Genomic DNA, 19,491 nt, shown 5'->3' with positions numbered 1-19,491 from the left:
CCGCCGGGCAGTGGGGGTGTCTGCAAGCCTGTTCTTTTTCTGAGGCAAAAAAACTTTGTTCCTCCGCTTTCCTCAGAGACGGGGCGAGCGTGTCTCCTTGCCCCGCGTGTGCCAGCCGAGTAAGACCACCCCGCCTGCCTTAACGGGGGTCCGCCAAGGTTTTGCGCGGGCCTTTGTCTCGAGGGAAGACGAGTCCAATGTTCCCTCTAAGCTGTGGAGTCTCCTGAGCAAAAATCCTACTTTGTGAGCGGCTGGCATGAAAGTTGTGAGCGAGCGATTGGGGCTACTGCATAGATTAGTTTGCTCTGGAGCCCCATCCCTTCCTGAGCTGGGACAACAAATGTGTGAGCTGGAGGCTAAAAAAACTGTGAGCTGGCTCACACTAACTCAGCTGAGAGGGAACACTGAAGACGACACGGAGCTGTTCGTTTCTGAATCAGACCGTTGGCCTGTCCGGGGTCCGCACTGGCCCCCTCTCCGGGGTTTCGGGGAGTTCTCACATCACTTCCTATGTGATCCTTTTAAATAGCGATTCCAGGGGCAGGAGCGGGGGGGCCCCTTCTGCGTGCCACGCAGATGCTCTGCCGCTGAGCCGTGGCAGCCTCACCTGACAGGTCCCTTGGTATGGCAGGCAGCCACGTGTGAAGTGTGCCTCCTGTCGTGTAGAGAACCTGCTGTCCCGCCCTTTGCCTGGTGCCTCGGATCTGCCTGGGATCAGTAGACTTGCCCCGATTGTGTCTTCAGATTAGTTGTGATTCTAACCGCTGTGGTGAAGAGACAAGTAATTGCATCTAAAATAGTTTAGCTCTTTCTATGGCTGATAACAAGATGTTATATGTGTACATGTACCTTTGGAGGGCGTGATGATGACTGGAAACCTTGCCTCTGAACGAGGGAGCTGGGCTTTGTGATCTTTGTCCCGCTGTGATGCCACAGCACTAGTGGTGTTTCTAGAAATACTACTGGTATTTCTGTTTCTAGCTGGTGGGTTCTGGTGATGGTTGGGAAAGAACTAGGCTAGATCAGACAGTTATTTGTCAGAATCATTTGAGGATGTCTTGCTATTTTAATTTTTCAAATATAGCTCTATGCAGGAATTTGACTTGTATTTGATTTTGTAATATTCTTGCGTTTCACTGTTTTGTAGGTGTTAGGTATAAGGTTAGGTATGTGTTATGCCTTGGGAACTGAAGGTTGATTACCTTTTTTGAGCAACAGTAGTGTCCCTGTCTCTATAGCAGGTGTACTTGTCTCTATATCAGAATGCAAAAGAAGAAATTCAGGACAAAGTAAAGATTTCAGTCTTTGTGACTGGTTCTCTGTACTGCTACAATGAGTTGATTGTGGCAAATGACTATTACTTTTTTATTTAAAATGTATGTTTTGTTTATCATTCCGAGGTGGCTTTAGAAGTAAAAATGCAATAATTCAACATCATGTATTTAAAAATTTATCAGTAAAATCCTCTCAGTGTGATAAGTAGTGGTAAAAGAAAAGGCTGGGACATAAAACAATTCCAAAAATAAACCAATCAATTATTTAAAAGCTTCAGTTAATAAGAGAGGCTTGATCTGGTCATTGCAAGAGGTACTGGGCAATTGTTTTCAAGAGGGTAGAAAGGGTAGTACCACAGAAAGGGTAGTACCAAAGATGAGTCATGAGTCAGAGAGATGGAGGGACAGAGAGAGAGAGTCAGTCTTTAAGATGCAGCAGCAGGAAGGGGCAAAGGATTTTTCGTCAACATCACCTGCTCTATCGATTACTGGAAATTATTCCCAGGATCGAAGTCGAGGGGCAAAGGATTTTTCGTCAACATCACCAACATCACTTTCTAATACTGGAAATTATTCCCAGGATCGAAGTCATATGGAGGATTTAAGGAATCACATGGAAGAATTAGGCCGTATGAACTATCTTGAGAAAAGAAGCAGAACCTTTTTCGTATATGAGAAGTTGCCTGAGTGCTCAAGATAAAGCTTAAATGGTGGTTGGATACTGTTGCTAATTACTTGTCTTGCATTTGAAGAAAATCATTTCAAATTTGATCCTTTTATTTTAGAAGGAAAGACCTTTCTACCACCAAGAAAGATCGTGTGAATCATTGCCTAACAATATGCGAAAACATAGTTGCGCAGTCTCTAAGGTAATTATATACTGGGGGGGGGTGTCTGTTAATAGAAACGCTGTTTTGCTTTCAAGGGCTGATATATGTGATGATAATTTCATTACTTTGTAAGCTGGACAGGTGAGCTCTGCATACAAGTCTAACATTAATTGCAAGGTAAAATTTATGGCTAGAGATTGATACATAATTACAAAATTTGGTCTTTCCTTTTGTGAAGTGAATCCTCTCTTGATTAGGGAAGCTAGGGAAAAAGAACTAGGGAGGGCAGCATATTTCAGGCCCTTCAGCACCGTTTTCAGCCACCGTTTTGATATATTTGTTATATAGTGTGACATGGGCCAGCTGCCCACAGAGGGCTTTGTCAAATAAAGTTAGCCACAAAAGGGAGGGGCACCCAGTATACCTGCCCATGATAGCTGGTACTCTGAGTTAATGTAGAAATACAGGTGTGACTGCCATTCCATGGGTGTGGTACTATTTTCTCAGTTTATGAGGCCCTTTTTTGAAAGTAGTTTCATATGACAGCTTTCTCCTGTCAGAGTTCAAGAAATCGTGTCTCCATGAAAAATCTGTATCTTCGAGCCCTTCTTTCATTCTCTCAACTGTCTTCATTCTGTTTTGGGGGTTTTAAACTTCTGCTTTCTTTTATAATCTAAAATGAAGATAAGACTGGATTGTGAAAATTTAGTAGTGGTCAAAAATAATAATGATTTAGTAGTGGTCTTTGTTATAAATGAGCTGACCAGTGAAGTTTCCCTCCCTTACTGCTGCATAGCTTCAATGTTTTAAGCTAAGGCCTTTTTATTCCCATAAATGTTTCAGGGCTGGATCTTTCTGCCTGGATAAGTGGCATTTCTTTCCAACTGATATGTCTGCTAATTTCCCTCATCCCACTGCAGACCCTCTTGCAGGTGTCCCTGAGGTCTACTGAACCCTAGGAGTAAGATTTTGGTAGGCTCCATTGGGAAGGGAGAGGTTGGAAAGATCTGTTCCACAAGTATGGTGCTTAGGATCCAGCCCTCGATTTTCAGCAGCGTAGGTTATATATTAACAAAACAGATTATATATTAACATGTGTAGTTAAAAGTTGCTGTCTTGTTTGAACTTGTCTTGTTTCAATCGCAAGCTATTTTTTTCCTTGTGCATCTCCTGTGTTAAGTTTAAGATTTTATCATAAGAGAATTTAAATTTGCATTCTAAGGGTTTTATACACTTTATATACTTTCAAAAGTTGTACTATCTAGGTAGGTGTAACTCATTTTAACTTTTGTTTCTTTCTTTTAGAAATTCTCCAGAGTTTCAGAAATTGCTGGGCATTGCTATGGAACTTTTTTTGCTTTGTAGTGATGATGCAGAATCAGATGTAAGGATGGTTGCTGATGAATGTCTCAATAAAGTTATAAAAGTAAGTTATGTTTAGTTTTTGGTTTTGTAGTTTTGCACATTATTCTGTTATGGGATACTTATATGTGTCTCTCATAACAAAACGAACTGTGTGTGTGTTCCGTTCTGGAGGCACATGAGATGGCAAGCACACAGAAGATAAGGAGAGATGGAAGGGCTTCTATTTGAGGACCTCACTTTCCCCAGCTGTTCCTGGATCTGTTTAACATGTGTGGTCTGGGAGTTCCTTGCTCAGATTTTGGTTCCCATGTGTGCAGGTTCCTGATTCACTTTAGGACCGTGGCATTCAGGGAGATGGCATGCCTGTTGAGGAAACTTGCATGCAGCCATTGGTACACAGTCAGTTTTCCCAGTGAGGCAAAACTCACTGGGGCCGTTTTTAGGTCAAGATAATCATGCAGGACAGGGGAAGCTGAAATCCTCTCCCATAGTTCCCAGGTTCTGAGGATGGAATTTCCAGACCATGTGTGTCTACTTGACCTGGGGATGTACATGATCTATCATGGAAACAGTAAGGATATAATCTTTCTCTCAGATACAGAGGATGTAATCAGACAAGCTGTTTTATTGGTTTGCTGTATCTCTGTTCTGTTACTTCTGTTATGCTGTTGGTTACCCAGAATTTAGAAAGAGATGTCGATCTTAGTGGGAATGTTTTTGGTGATCTCAGCAACCAACATTTCCTCTCCTCCTCTTACCATTCCAGATCAAGCAGCCCCTGTGCCCCTGGAGCTCCTTCCGCCTGGGGCATCAGGGATTCAGCATAGGGGCTCTCTCTCTTTCCTGTTGCTGATAATCGGCAACAGGGAGGAGAATGACAAGGGCTGCTATATTTCAATCAATCAATTTATTAGTACAGTCATTGACCAAATACGTAAAGCTGCTATATTTACTATCACTGGGTTGTTCTGTATGTACTCTTATTGGCTGCAGTGACTGAAACAGAGAGAGAAACAGAATGGTTCAAGTGTACATGCATCAGAGTTGTGAAAGCCTGGGGGGGGGGGGACAAAACAGGGAAAAAATCAGGAAAAAAGGGGGATTTTTATACCCCAGTGCCTCCTTCCCAGTTTTTCCAATGGAAAAATTGGAAATTCTGGGTGTACTGGAAAAAAAAACTCCTATGAAACATTTTCTCTCTTAGAATGAGTGATGTGCTTTTAAATTCAAGGTAGGCATGCTGTAGACATACACCACTCATAAATCCAAGATGCATTTTTGCACCTAGAAGGATACCTAATCTTCATGAGGGAAGCATGCAGGGCTCTCATTGCTTCTCAACAGTTGCATGCCTTCTGTTGTCCTTTTGACCTGACTCTTCCCTTGTGGTGGATTTTTTTCACCTCTTCCTCAAACCACTGTGACACATGTATCCGCAGTCTGGGTAACAAGTAGCTTATTGCCCTACCTTGCTGGAGACAAAAAAGATCAGAAGGAGGTAGGGCAGAAAGTGCACTAGAGACTCAGAGGACACTCTGAACTTTTCTTGGAAATGGAGTTCTCTCTAGCCAGTAGCCACAGAAGGAAGAGGACACCATCTAGGTGGAACTAAGGTACATGTGCTAACGTAGGTGAGGGTGGCTCAGCTTGCAGTTTTCTCTCAAGTACTGAGTATATTTGCAGGTTTGCTTATACAAAACTAAGGCATTTGTCATAAATATGTCAAATGTTGATTTTTTGTATTCTAAGTAAATTATAAATGAAGCATGTTATGTTGTTTGTTAAAGCAGTAAACATTTGGTTTATAAGGACCGTGTTGCATGTATTTCAGTGTTTCCCAAAATTTCCATTATGTTTTGAAAACCCCCAGGGAAAAAAACATCTTTCCCCATGACTTCAACATTTCTGGAAATTTAACATCTCTAACGGGTTTTTTTGTTAATTAAAAATGCTTATCATGTTCTTGTTAGAAAGGCTCTTAGTGACTTAAAAAAAAGGTAAAGGCATATTCCACTATCACTCACATAAGATTAGTTAAAATGCAGATTTCATTAACAGTATTTCATCAGCCTCTACTCGAACGGTAGGTGGTTGACAGTCAGGGAGATGCTTCTGTCTTGGCTCCTTTAGAAAGCAGTAGAATCCAAGATGATGCCTGTAGGTTTAATTGGACACCCCCACCCCAGAATATAAAAACAGCAAGCACTCACATCTTAATATCGGCTGATGAATGCCACTCTCAACTGGCAATGCTGTGAAAAATTATAATAATGTGCACTCTGTTTCTGTCAGGTAAAATAGCTTGCAGAGCAGGTTAAAAGCTGTGGGGGTGCGCGGAGACCCAGCCTTGCTGTTTGAAAAGCGGGTTGGCACCATGGCCAATAGTTCCTGCTATTAGCTTTGTCTGGTCTGCCAGCTCACCTTTCTCAGACTCAGCTGGTCTAGCCATGCTGATCCATACTTTCGTAACCTCATGGCTGGATGCTGAGCTGCCCTCGAAGACAATCTGAAAACTGCAGCTGGTTCAGATTGTGGCAACCCTATTATAGTCAGAAGCCAGCCAGCAGAAATATACCTCCCCCAGTTTGTTTGTGAGTCCAATTCAGGGTCCCGTGTGACCTTTAAGGCCCTTTCTGGCTCAGGATCCACAGACGGCAAAGACACTTCCCATCCTCTCTGTCCCAGAGTTCCAGGCTGCCACCTGCTGGCTGTTCCCTGCATCTAGGGTAGCTCGCCTGATATCGGCCAGGGCCCATTCCTTTTCCTTCGTAGTTCCCACTTTGTGGCATGGTCTCCTTGAGGAGGTGAGGGGAGCAGTAGTCACGCTCCCCTTTCTTCTTAGGGACGGCGCCCCCGGTGGCCGTTGTGTGGCCGTTGGTCCACACCCCGCAGGGAGTTGTGTGGCCCCGGAGGTTGCTGTGATAAGGAAAAAGGCGGGGAAGAGAAAGACCTCAGAATGACAGGGGGCGGGGTTAAGTACACCCCTAGCGCCCCTCTGCCCACACACCGGGCCCACACTCTCTCGTGTTGTCTCTCTCTCAGTGTCTCCTTCAGCCCGCCTCGTGTCTTCTCCTTCCCGGTCCTCTCTGGTCCCCGCCTTTTATTTCCTCTTCCCCCTCCTCCAGGGTCACACCCCCTCCCATCCTCCAGGCCCCGCCCTGCTTCAAGAGGGAAGACGCCCAGAGGGCGTCTCCCGGATGTGCGCAGGCCGCCCCCCCGGCGCCGCCTTGCTCAGTCAGTCCCTCGCCGTCCTCTCCCGGCGCGCCGTCGTGTCCGGCCATCGCTCCGCCGTCGCTCCCGCGCCGCTGGCCCAGATCGCTAAACATAAGCTCATATCGTTACACAGCGACCCCAGTAAATCCCCCCCCCAGGCCAATCACAAGATTTTTCCATGCACAAAAGAATTACTACACTCTAAGAGACCACAACACACACACACACACACACAAAAGGACGTTCATGCACCACCTGGGAATATACACACACACACCCTTCCCATTATGAGGGAGAAGGAACTGAGATGCCTATCAGCCTCAGGTGCTCGGTATTGATCCTTCAGTGGTTGAAAAATCCCACACACACACACTTTTCTGCACAAAACAGCATGGGTGGGGTTTGATACCGGAAATCCTCCTAGTGAGAATTATTCCTGTGGCCCAACTCTGCCTTATATATGACAGTGGGCTGTGAGTTCGTTTTACCCGTGTATCCAGAGGGCGGAATCAGAACGGACTCTCCTATTTCCCAAGAAGCGAGACAACACACTGATGTTTAATGAATAAATGTTGTCTTTACTAAATATCGTTGATCTCAAGCACACAAAAACAGATGCGTTCACACACACACACACACACAAACGGACTCTCCTATTTCCCAAGAAGCAAGACAACACACTGAAGTTTAATGAATAAATGTTGTCTTTACTAAATATCGTTGATCTCAAGCACACAAAAACAGATGCGTTCACACACACACACACACACAAACGGACTCTCCTATTTCCCAAGAAGCAAGACAACACACTGAAGTTTAATGAATAAATGTTGTCTTTACTAAATATCGTTGATCTCAAGCACACAAAAACAGATGCGTTCACACACACACACACACACAAACGGACTCTCCTATTTCCCAAGAAGCAAGACAACACACTGAAGTTTAATGAATAAATGTTGTCTTTACTAAATATCGTTGATCTCAAGCACACAAAAACAGATGCGTTCACACACACACACACACACAAACGGACTCTCCTATTTCCCAAGAAGCAAGACAACACACTGAAGTTTAATGAATAAATGTTGTCTTTACTAAATATTGTTGATCTCAAGCACACAAAATGGGGAGCGATACTCAAATTCTACCCTACACTTCAATGGGAGCCATGTGGCAAGGTGTCAAAGTTACATTGCCATAGTAACCTTTGACTTGCAGATGCTGGCCTGGTCCAAGAAGGCAATAACAGGATGTTGTCTTTTGTGATGCCAAACCAGATACGAGGGGTTACATGTTATGCAGAAGATCTCTAATGGTGGGAGAGTTGTAGTTCCCAGGACTTCATGAGGCTGAGCTTAATGGTGAATGTCTTCTTTGTCCCAAAGCAGGCTGGGAAGGTGTGAGTATGCGTGTGCCCATTAGCATACTCATAGCAGGCCCTGCACATTGCAGCTTCCAGGTGCAAGCATGGAGGCGAAGCAAACAAACCCAAGGCACACAGCTTTTCCCAATCCCACATACACAAATGCAGAGACATTTACAGACATGCAGGCATCAGCATAGCACAAATAATACATTCAAAGCACACTTGGCAACAGGTTTCTCTGGTGAAAGTGACCAAACATTTCTGACCTGCGTACAGGAAGATAGGGTGCTCAGGCTTCTGTACAAATGACCTTTGAGCCAGTCTGTCTGAACCCCCCAAAAGGCAATGTTCGGACTGGATTTTGAAGAAGAAGAAGAAGAGAAGAGATCGGATTTATATCCCGCCCTTCACTTGGAGTCTCAGAGCGGCTTACAAACTCCTTTCCCTTCCCCTCCCCACAATGGGCACCCTGTGAGGTTGGTGGGGCTGAGAGAGCTCTTTCCAGAACAGCTCTGAAAGAACTTGTGACTGACCCAAGGTCATCCAGCAGGTGCAAGTGGAGGAGTGGGGAATCAAACCCGATTCTCCCAGATTAGAGTCCACACACTTAACCACTACACCAAACTGGCTGGTGTTCAGGTCTGTGCCCATCCCTACTGAAGAATGTCCTTTAAAAACCCTGCACCAAGTTATAAGACCAGAAGAAGTAGTCCATCTAGTCCAGCATGCTGTCTCACACAATGGCCAGCCAGCTCCTCTGGAGGATGAACAACAAGCCAGTGAATCTGAGACATTTCCCTGATATTGCCTCCTGGCTCTGAGATTCAGAATAGTGCTTCTGAACATGGAGGTTCCCCTCTTTTACCACTGCTGGCAGGCACTGATAGAGCTATCCCACCTGAACCTATCTAATCTCCTATTAAAACTATTTATTCCTGTGGCGATCACTACATCCTCCGGCCATAAAAATTCCACATTTTAATAACTTGCTGTGTAAAGAAGTATTTCCTTTTATATCTCCTGAATCTACTGCCCACCAGCTTAATCAGATGTCCTTGACTTCTTGTATTTTGAGAGAAGGACGGGGGGGAAATCTCTTTGTTAATTCTTTCCACCCAATGCATAATTTCCTAAACCTCTATCATGTCCCCCCCCCCTTTTAGGCATCTCCTTCTAAATGGAAAAGTCCCAGACTCTTCAGTCTAACCTCATAGGGAAGGATCTCCAACCCCCAAATGATCTCGGTTGCCCTCTTCTGTATTTTTCCAGCTCTGCAATGTCCTTTTTTTGAGATACAGTGACCAGAACTGTACACAGCATTCCAAAGGAGGCTGTGCCATAGATCTACAAAAGGGGGGGGGGTTAATACCAGAAATTGTATGTTTAAACCCTTCCCTAATCATCCCTGCGGTGGGTCAAGTGGTTAAGACGCTGAACTTCAGGCTGTGGATGGTCAGTAGTTCAGCAGTTTGAGACCCAGGTGCTGCAAGACAGAGTGAGCCCCCGTCTCTAGTTCCAGCTCCTGCCAACCTAGCAGTTCGAAACCAAGAAATTGCAAGTACATAAATAGGTACCACTTCAGTGGGAAGGTAACAGCGTTCTGTGCACCTTGGTGTTTAGTCATGCCGGCCACATGACCACGGAAACGTCTTCGGACAGCTCTGGCTCTTCAGCTTTGAAACGGAGATGAGCACCGCGACCCTAGAGTCGGATTCGACTGACTTTCGAGCAAGGGAGACCTTGCTCCGTCAGTCCCTCGCCGTCCTCTCCCGGCGTGCCGTCGTGTCCGGCCACCGCTCCACCGTCGCTCCCGTGCCGCTGGTCCCGATCGTGTCCCCGGGCGCATCCTGTGGCGTGCCGCCGTTGCCCGCTGCCTTCAGGAGCGGCCGCGTGCCGGGTTGTCCCTCCTCCGTCGGATCCCCTCGCGGCTGGTAAGTCGTGCCGTGGGGGTTGTTTGGTGCTCTTCGGGGGGTTCGGGGGTTGGCTTCCGCCCCCCGCGACCCCCGGAGCGGGACCCCCCCCCTTGCGCCTGATGTCGTCGAGTCTTCGTCGAAGAGCCGGGATAGGTAATCGGCCACGTTGTGGTCTGCTCCGGGCTGATGGCGTACTGTAAAACAAAACGGCAATAAGGATAAATACCACCGAAGGACGCGAGCGTTGGAGTCCTTCATGCGGGACAACCAAAGGAGGGGCTCGTGGTCGACTACTAGTTCAAACGGGTTGTTGGCCAGATAATACTGCAGTGCTCCCACAGCCCATTTGACTGCCAGCGCTTCTTTCTCGACCGTAGAATACTTCCTCTCTGCGGGTTGAAGCTTGCGGCTCAGAAAGAGGATGGGATGTTCTTCGCCGTCAACGGCTTGGGCCAACATGGCCCCAAGTCCGGTACCGGACGCGTCCGTGTGCAGGACAAAGGGGCGGCTGAAGTCGGGGTTACGCAACACCGGTTCATGCGAGAGACACCGCCTCAACATCGTGAATGCAGTTTCTTCCGTTGGCCCCCACCGTAATTGATTGGGGCGGTCTTTCCTCAGACAATCGGTGAGCGGGCTGGCTTTGGACGCGAACCCTGGGATGAACCGGCTGTAGTAGCCTACAAAGCCTAGGAAGCGCCTAAGTTGCCGCTTTGTGGTAGGTCGAGGATGAGCTTCCAGGGATGTCACCTTGTCGGGCAGCGGGCGGAACCGCCCATGTCCCACCGCATACCCCAGATACTTTAGCTCTCGGAAGCCTATCCTACTTTTGTTAGGATTGGCTGTTAAACCCGCCTCTCGAAGAGCCTGGAGTACTTGATGCAGGTGGGAAACGTGCGATTCCCAATCGGCGCTACAAATGATTATGTCGTCGATGTACGCCTGAGCAAAGGCGCGACACTTGGAGAGGGCTCTATCGACGAGTCGTTGGAATGTCGCGGCCGCTCCGTGCAGCCCAAATGGCATTCGCTTGAATTGGAACAGGCCGCGTGGTGTGGCGAAGGCCGTCTTCTCCCTGTCAGCCGGGCGGACGGGCACCTGCCAATACTCCTTTGTGAGGTCCAACGCCGAGAAGTACTTGGCCGTGCCTAGTTGGTCGATGAGTAAATCGGCCCGCGGCATCGGGTACGCATCAAACTGCGCCAGTTTGTTCAGCTCCCGGTAATCGATGCAAAACCGTACGCTCTTGTCGGGTTTGGGTACGAGGACTATAGGGCTCCTCCATGCGCTAGTCGAGGGTTCTATGACATCTAGTCGACACATGGTCTCTACTTCCTTCTCTATTACGTCTCTTAACTTGGGTGCTATCGGCCGCCAGGGTACTCTAGCTACGCGGCCGGGCGGGGTCACGATGCAGTGCTCCACCAGCTGGGTGCATCCTGGCGTCGTCGAGAAGAACCCGGGGTTGGCGTGGAGTACGCCGAGAACGTCACTTCGCTGGTCCCCGGATAGCAACTCGTCCAATTCTGGACAGGACGTGAGAAGGTCCTCGTCCTGCCATGGGGCCGTCCCCTCTGGCAGGTCTCCTGGCACCGCAGCTAGCTGTGCCTCGTCGATCGAGGGCCTTCGTTCACACCATTCCCTGAGATCGTTGATGTGGACGTTTTTGCGTCGTTGGAGGCCGGTACCGTACTTTACTTCGTAGGTTAAGGGTCCCAGGACTCGTGCCACGACGAACGGCCCGTGCCAGGGGTCTCCCTGGGCCGGGGCCATGACAGCTCGGGACACTAGGACCCGGTCGCCCACCTGGAACGTTCTTGCTCGAGTACCCCGGTCGTACCGCTGCTTTTGGGCGTCTTGGGCCTGTTCTAGGTTACTACGGGCTGTCTGGCGCACCGTCTTCAGTTGCTCCTTTAGCTTCCGTACGTACTCGCACGGTACCTCTTCACTCCCCTGCGCTTCACCTGGGGGCTGGCCTTCCATGGCGCCCAAGATCCCCCTTGGTTGCCGTCCGTATACCAGCTCGAAAGGTGAAAACCCTGTGGAGGCTTGGGGTGTCTCCCGTATAGCGAATAAGATTGGATCCACGTATAAGTCCCAGGCCGTGGGTTTCTCGTACGCCATCTTGCGCAGCATGCCTTTAAGGGTTTGGTTGAGGCGTTCTACCAAACCGTCCGTTTGGGGGTGGTGCACTGCCGTATATATCTGGCGTATCTGTAGTGTCGCGCACACCTGGCGCATCAGTTGCGCCGTAAATGGGGACCCGCGGTCGGTAAGGATCTCCTTTGGGAGTCCAACCCAAGCGAAGTATCGCATAAGTACCCTAGCCACCCCGGCACTCTTCAAGCTGGGGAGCGGTACTGCGTCCGGGAACCGGGTGGCGTAATCCATTATGACGAGCAGGTAGCGAGCCCCCCTTGGGGTCCGTGGTAGGGGCCCCACAAAGTCCATCGCCACCCTCTCAAACGGTACCCCGATTATGGGCAGTGGCGACAGAGGCGCCCTGGGTTCGGCCCGGTTGGCCATACGTTGGCATACCTCACACGAGCGACAGTACGCCTTCACATCCCGGGCTGCAGTGGGCCAAAAGAAGTGGGCGAGTACCCGTTCTAGAGTATTCTTCACCCCTTGGTGACCTGCCCACGGGTGGTCATGTGCGGCCCGAAGGACCGTGGGGATGTGAATATGGGGAACCAGATCCTGACGATACTCCTCCACCCTCCCTTTTACTTCCCGGAACCACTGGCCGCCCTCCTGCAGGATACGTGGTAACCTCTGTCCGAGACGGGGATCTACCACCACCCCCTCTCTTACCGCCGTACGCCGCCGGAGTCCTTCCAAGGCTTCATCTTGGGCCTGTGCCTGTCCGAAGTCAGGGTCTTCGGCCCACCCGCGGAAGGCATCTCCGAGGTCACGGTCTGTTGACGGTCCGGGCACGGCTTCTCCGACCGGGGCTGCCAGTTCGTCGTCTCGTGCACGGACTTTCCCTTCTTCCTCTTCCGGGGGTCAGGCAGCCGCCAGGATTTCGACAAAGACAGGAGCGTCTCAACCCAACAACACTGGAAAAGGCAGCTTTTTGACGCGGGCTAGGGGGACCTCCCAGTGACGCCCCAAGTAAACCAAGTGGGCCATTACCACCGGGCACTTCTCCTCGTGGCCGTGGAAACACACCACCGTTGCTGTTCGGACTACCGGGAGGTACGGCGGGAGGAGGTGCGACCTCACAAGGGACAACGAACTCCCGCTATCGACTAGAGCTTTGACCTCCTGACCGCCCAAGCGTACGGGGAGCACCCACGCTGGGGGCCTCCGACCTACCACTGAGGTTTGCATGGCAACTTCGTGGCCTAGGTCGCATTCCATCAGCGGGCAGTCCCGCCGGAGGTGGCCCCACTGGCCGCAGGTGAAGCACGGGCCTGGCCCTCCGGAGGCCCGGATCCCTCCCCCGGGGGTTGGGGCACCTTCTACTTTCGTGGAATTCCCGCAACCGGCTGGGGGTGTCGCCCAGTGTACCGGGATAGCGCCAGGAACAGGAAGCCCTCGTGCCGTACCTTGGCGGGCTCTGCCGGCCTTGCCCCCGTCATCTCCGTGCCGAAGGCCGGGTGGCCCTCCGGTTTTACCCCCTAGCGGGGCTCCGCGGCCGGCCTTGGTTGGCTCTACGCGGAGTCCATTGTCTCGTCCTTCTGCTGCCAGGAAATTTTCCCACAATTCCTGTGCTTCACAGAGCTTGCCTGGTTTCCAACATGTAACCCAATGTCTTGCCCGTTGCGGCAAGATCTGCAACAGCTGTTCTATCACTACTAGTTCCACCACAGCTGTTCTATCACCACTAGTTCCATCATCGGTGGTGGGTGCGAGCCAGCGGGTGGCTGCGCGGGGTCTGGCTGGGGAAGTTGATATGAGCAGAACCGTTGCCGATGGGTCTCGGGCGTCACTTCTAACCTATCGAGGATTGCGGCCTTCACTTTGGGGTAGTCAGCGACCTCCGTTCGTTCTAAGGCCTTCACCTTCACGGCGGCCTGGGCCTCACCGGTCAGGTAAGGGCCCAGGATGTAGGCCCATTGTTCCTTCGGCCATTGGGATGCCTCGGCTACACGTTCGAACGCCTCCAAATACACTTCAATTTCATCTTCGGGTCCCAATTTAGTAAGCGTCATCCAGGGGCCACGGGTGGCATTCCCCATGCCGCCGCCACCTTGTGCTGGGCGGGCTGCTACTGCCATTTGCAATTCTCGCACTAGCGATGCCTGAGCCGCTTGTTGTTGTTGGGACAGGTCCCTCAGTAGTTGAGCCTGATGTTCTGCCAGCCATTGTCCAAACTGGGTGAAGTCCATGGCGGAGACCCCTGGGCTTCCCGTATCGGGTCGGACCTTTATCGACTCCTGGCTGGAGTCTGACTCGTCCGGAGGGAAGGTCGCGCCCAGGGCGCTCCGTGGGAGGTAGTCACCCGGGAGGGACCGGTGGGCGCGGCGTTAGCCTACCTAGCGGGTCTGGCGTGCCCGCATTCTCCACCACTCTGTCACGCTCCCCCTTCTTCTTAGGGACGGCGCCCCCGGTGGCCGTTGTGTGGCCGTTGGTCCACACCACCCAGGGAGTTGTGTGGCCCCGGAGGTTGCTGTGGTAAGGAAAAAGGCGGGGAAGAGAAAGACCTCAGAATGACAGGGGGCGGGATTAAGTACACCCCTAGCGCCCCTCTGCCCACACGCCGGGCCCACACTCTCTCGTGTTGTCTCTCTCTGTGTGTCTCCTTCAGCCCGCCTCGTGTCTTCTCCTCCCCGGTCCTCTCTGGTCCCCGCCTTTTATTTCCTTTTCCCCTCCTCCAGGGTCACACCCCCTCCCATCCTCCAGGCCCCGCCGCCGCTGGCCCAGATCGCGTCCCCAGGCGCGGCCTGTGACGTGCCGCCGTTGCCCGCTGCCTTCAGGGACGTCCGCATGCCGGGTTGCCCCTCCTCCGTTGGATCCCCTCGCGACTGGTAAGTCGTGCCATGGGGGTTGTTTGGTGCTCTCCGGGGGGGTTCGGGGGTTGGCGTCCACCACCCGCGACCCCCGGAGCGGGACAGCAGTGTCTTTAGAAATCCTCAGGAGGTGCTGCAAGACCATTTTGTTTGCCAGGGCTTTAAGCGTAGTACAAATTGCAGGCGTCTTTGGGGGATAGGGGTGCATGGGGGGGGTTAGTCCATGGATTTTAGATTATAATGTTTGAATTGTGACTTGTAGGCCCTCTTGAGTCAAAAGGATAGGTAGGATACAAATATTGTAATAAATAAAATGCATAAATAAAACTATTCACGTGTATAAGAATGCCAGTGCTTAATGGCAAGAGCCATAGGAACCCATTTGTCTCTGTGCATGGACGAAGGTGTTGGACCGCCCTCCTTCGTATCTTGAGCCCTTCTCTTCCGGAAGTGCTGTCTGTGGGCTGAGTGGGCCTGACTGTGTCTCTGCCTGCTCTTCTTCACAGCTGTCTTTGTAGGTCAAGAGTTCAGTATCACTGCATTGAGTATACGTGCAAGCTGGTCACCACAAAACAGAATATGTTGAAAGAATGTTTATTGGTTAAACTCCCTGCTTCCTGGAATGAGGCTATTATAACATTGGATCCATAAACCTAACTCTAATGAAGAGGAAATAAGGAATTATAGGCCAACCTCTTTACTAAATACAGATTATTAAATCTTTGCAAAAATCTTGGCTAACACATTGAAAAGGGTATTAATACATATAATACATAAAGATCAGTCAGGATTTTTGCCTAAAAGACAAATTCAAAATAACATAAGAACTATAATTAACGCATTAGAATATTATGAGTTACATCCGGGAAAACCGATGACGCTAATTCTATTAGATGCAGAGAAGGCTTTTGATAATATCAACTGGGCATTTATGTTACAAAAATTTTCATCTTGGGAATGTGGGAACAATTTCTTTACAATGATAAAATCCATATATACTACCCAATATGCTAAAATTTTAGTTAATGGAGAACCTACCCAAAGCATTCAATACAGAAGGGCACAAGGCAAGGCTGCCCATTATCTCCCCTGCTATTTATACTCACTATAGAATCGCTATCAGAAAGGATAAGAAATAATGATCTGGTAAAAGGACTAAGAGTAAAAAGGGAAGTGTTTAAGCTGCAAACATTTGCAGACGACTTGATATTTATACTAGAAGAACCAGAGTTTTCTTTCATCTCTTTAATAGATGACATTCAGGAATTTGGGAACCTAGCAGGATTTAGAATTAACTTTGAAAAAATGAAAATTATAGTTAAAAACTGCCCCTACAGATTAATACTAAAGATAAAAGAAATATCTAAAATAGAAGTAGTTCAGAAAGCGAAATACTTAGGAATATGAATCACCAATAAACCAGAGACACTATATGAAAATAACTACTTACAGCTATTAAAAAAAATAAAAGGAGACTTAAACTGTTGGGACAAAGTCCACTTATCTCTATTGGGTAGAATAGCAACTGTCAAAATTAATATTTTACCTAGATTTCTATTCCTTGCTCAAAACTTACCAATCATTAAAAAATATCAATACTTCAAGGACTTAGAAAAAATCATAGGTAAATTTATATGGCAATCGAAAAAACCAAGGATAAAAATTAAAGATCTTCAGGAGGATAAAAATAATGGAGGCTTTGCACTTTCTAATTGGCAATTATACTATTCAGCAGCTTCCATGACATGGATTAAGGATTGGGCCACATTAGAGGATACAAGAACACTAGCCTTAGAAGGATTTGATCTACCAATGGGATGGCATGTGTACTTATGGAACGGGAAAGATAAAATACATTCTAACTTCCACATGCATATACTTAGAAGCGCACTCATCAGAGTTTGGAACTCAGTAAAAGAGAAAAACTATAAGAAAATACCAATGTGGATATCACCAATAGAGGCATTTACCAAACCTTCATTAGCAACAGGGGAAGCCAGGAAAAGTATGGCAACTTACTAAATAATAAAATGGAATTGAAAACAGATGATCTATTTTTAAAAAAATGATATTAAACTATCCTGGTGGGAGAAAAATATATTAACGTCAAGATATAATGAAGATTAAAAAACAGGATTTTACAATGGTCCAAACGAAATAGATAAAATTTGGCTGTCCTCAAGTGACAAACTAATTCAGAAATGGTATAAAAATTTGTTAGAGGAGTATTTACAAGAGGAGACCACTAAAACATCAAGGATAGCTTGGATAAAGGAGATAGGATATACAATAGAAACAGATCAATGGACTAAAACATGGAAAACTTTAAAGTATCTAAGGGCGACGCCATACAAGGAAAATATATATAAAATGGTTCATAGGTGGCATTGGACCCCAGTAAAAATTGCAAAATGCTTCCCGAAGGCTTCAAATACATGCTGGAGATGTAGGAAAAATATAGGCTCATACTTACATATATGGTGGAGATGCGGAAAAATTCAGACATTTTGGAAAAAATTCATAAAATATTTTTAGATATAATTAAAGTTAATATTCCATTAACACCTGAAACGTATTTACTAAATATGATACCGGAAACAATAAAGGACCATAAATATGTAATTATATACATATTAACAGCAGCTAGAATCCTTATAGCAAAGAAATGGAAATCTAAAAGCATAACAGAACTTAAACATAAGGTAGCAGAAATGGATAAACTAAACATAACATTACAAAATAAACCAGAGAAGCACTTTTGGGACAGATGGGAAAAAAATTATATTTGGCCGAAGATGAAGAGGACAAATTAAAATGAAAGAATGCTAGTTAAAGATTTTTGATGTTGTATTAGAAAGATAGAATTTGTGTTATGAATTGTTTAAACTTTAAATGAACAGATTATTGTGAAAAATTGAAAATAAACTTACACAAAAAGAAAGAATGTATTTGTTGAATTGATGGTTTGGTTTTCTTCCAGGCTTTGATGGATTCCAACCTTCCGAGGCTGCAGTTAGAACTCTACAAAGAGATTAAAAAGGTGAGGGAGTTGTTGTTGTTTGTAGTTTTAAATTTGCTGTGATAAAAGGCTATGACTCCAAAGAGTGTGGGATGAGTAATGTGAAAATGACACTTAAAGAGCACTAACAAGCACAAAAGTAACTCAGTGTTTTGATTTGTAATCCTGAAATTCACGTAGCTAATGATAATATTTCTTTATTGCTGAGTTAGGAATAACCTGAATTGAGACCGAGGGCATGTTTGCTAGAAGGGCAGGTTATGAATGAGTGCATCAAGGATGAGCAAAAATGTAGATCTTGGGGAAATAACTGCCTTTCATGAATTTTTAACAGGATTAATGAAGTATTACTTAAAGCACACTGCTTAATATTCTTAAACACTAGAGCAAAGTTTGAGTCCAGTGGCACCTTAAGGCCAACTAAGTTTAATTCTAGGTGTAAGTTTTCATGTGCACACGAAAACTATTACCCAGAATAAAACTTTGGTGGTCTTGAAGGTGCCACTGGACTCAAACTTTGTTCTGTTGCTTCTGATCAACACAACTACCTACCTGAATCTATTTTTAAACATTGTTGCAGATCTTTGTTAAGTTCGGATATCATAATAGTGATGGTAATTGATTGCTGTTGTATGTCACTGCGTCAGCAATCAAACAATACTCTTGGGGCTGGTAAAGTCTGTGTACTGAAAAGTGAAAGTTCACAGATTCTGGATCATTGCAACACAGTTACACAAATTTTGGATTCTTGGGTCAATCATGCATTTCTAGCCTAACCTCCCTCATAAGGGCTACAGCAGGAGGGGGAGGCAGAGAAGTCCTACTCTGTCAATGGAAAAATCTTCTGTCTTTGGAAATGTCTGGTGGGTTCAGATTGTGAAATGAATCCTTGCCTGAAAGATACTTCTTAGCTAGAGGAGTCTTTTTGTCTATACACATAACTGATCTTTAGATTTTTTTAAAAAAATTAAAACCATTGACTAAAATATGGCTGACAGATGTTCTTAATTATATCTGGCTAGAATGGTGCTTCTCGAAGTCTGCGTGCTGCCCTTTGGAGGTTTGCTGAACTTGCACATCTTGTTCGCCCCCTGAAATGCCGGTGAGATTATTATTTTAAACCTGTGCACTTATTTTTGCCAAGACAGACTATGATGGGAGGAAAGTGACTTTCCTTGCTGGGAAACTCCCTTGGACTAAGGGTTCCCTGGAAAGAACCTGGAAACTGCTGGCTCCACTGACGAGGCCCCCTGAGAACATCTACACTGGCTTTCTAAGAAGAGTTCCTTCTGGTGCAGTACTGATGTCAGAGGCTAACCTTACCCATTAGAAAATAATTAAAATGATAGTCTTACCCCAACAAATAGTCATTAAGGATTCTGCCTTCCATGACAAATGAGTGGTCTGGTACAAACCTTATCTCCCTTATAAATAAAAGCTGAATGGTGGTGGCACTTCTCTAGAACATTCCACACGCTCCAAAATCAGTTTGGTCTCCCTGTCCACTGGCTGCTTTGCCTGAGTCCTGCCTCCAACATTCTAAACATTTTGCT

General features: G+C 47.2%; 1 protein-coding gene across 1 annotated transcript in view; it reads left to right on the top strand.

The window, feature by feature from the left end:
* HTT (huntingtin) overlaps nucleotides 1–19,491 on the top strand; it is a 153,458-nt gene that overhangs the window by 408 nt on the left and 133,559 nt on the right. The window contains 3 exon segments of the mRNA XM_015420645.1: nucleotides 3,410–3,530; nucleotides 17,900–17,959; nucleotides 18,961–19,040. Of these exon segments, the coding sequence (XP_015276131.1) occupies nucleotides 3,410–3,530; nucleotides 17,900–17,959; nucleotides 18,961–19,040 (261 nt within the window).

This window comes from Gekko japonicus, unplaced genomic scaffold (assembly GCF_001447785.1).
Source record: "Gekko japonicus isolate JY-2015 unplaced genomic scaffold, Gekko_japonicus_V1.1 scaffold1162, whole genome shotgun sequence".
In the NCBI taxonomy this organism is placed as follows: domain Eukaryota; kingdom Metazoa; phylum Chordata; class Lepidosauria; order Squamata; family Gekkonidae; genus Gekko; species Gekko japonicus.
This window is presented reverse-complemented; position numbering and strand designations above follow the sequence as displayed.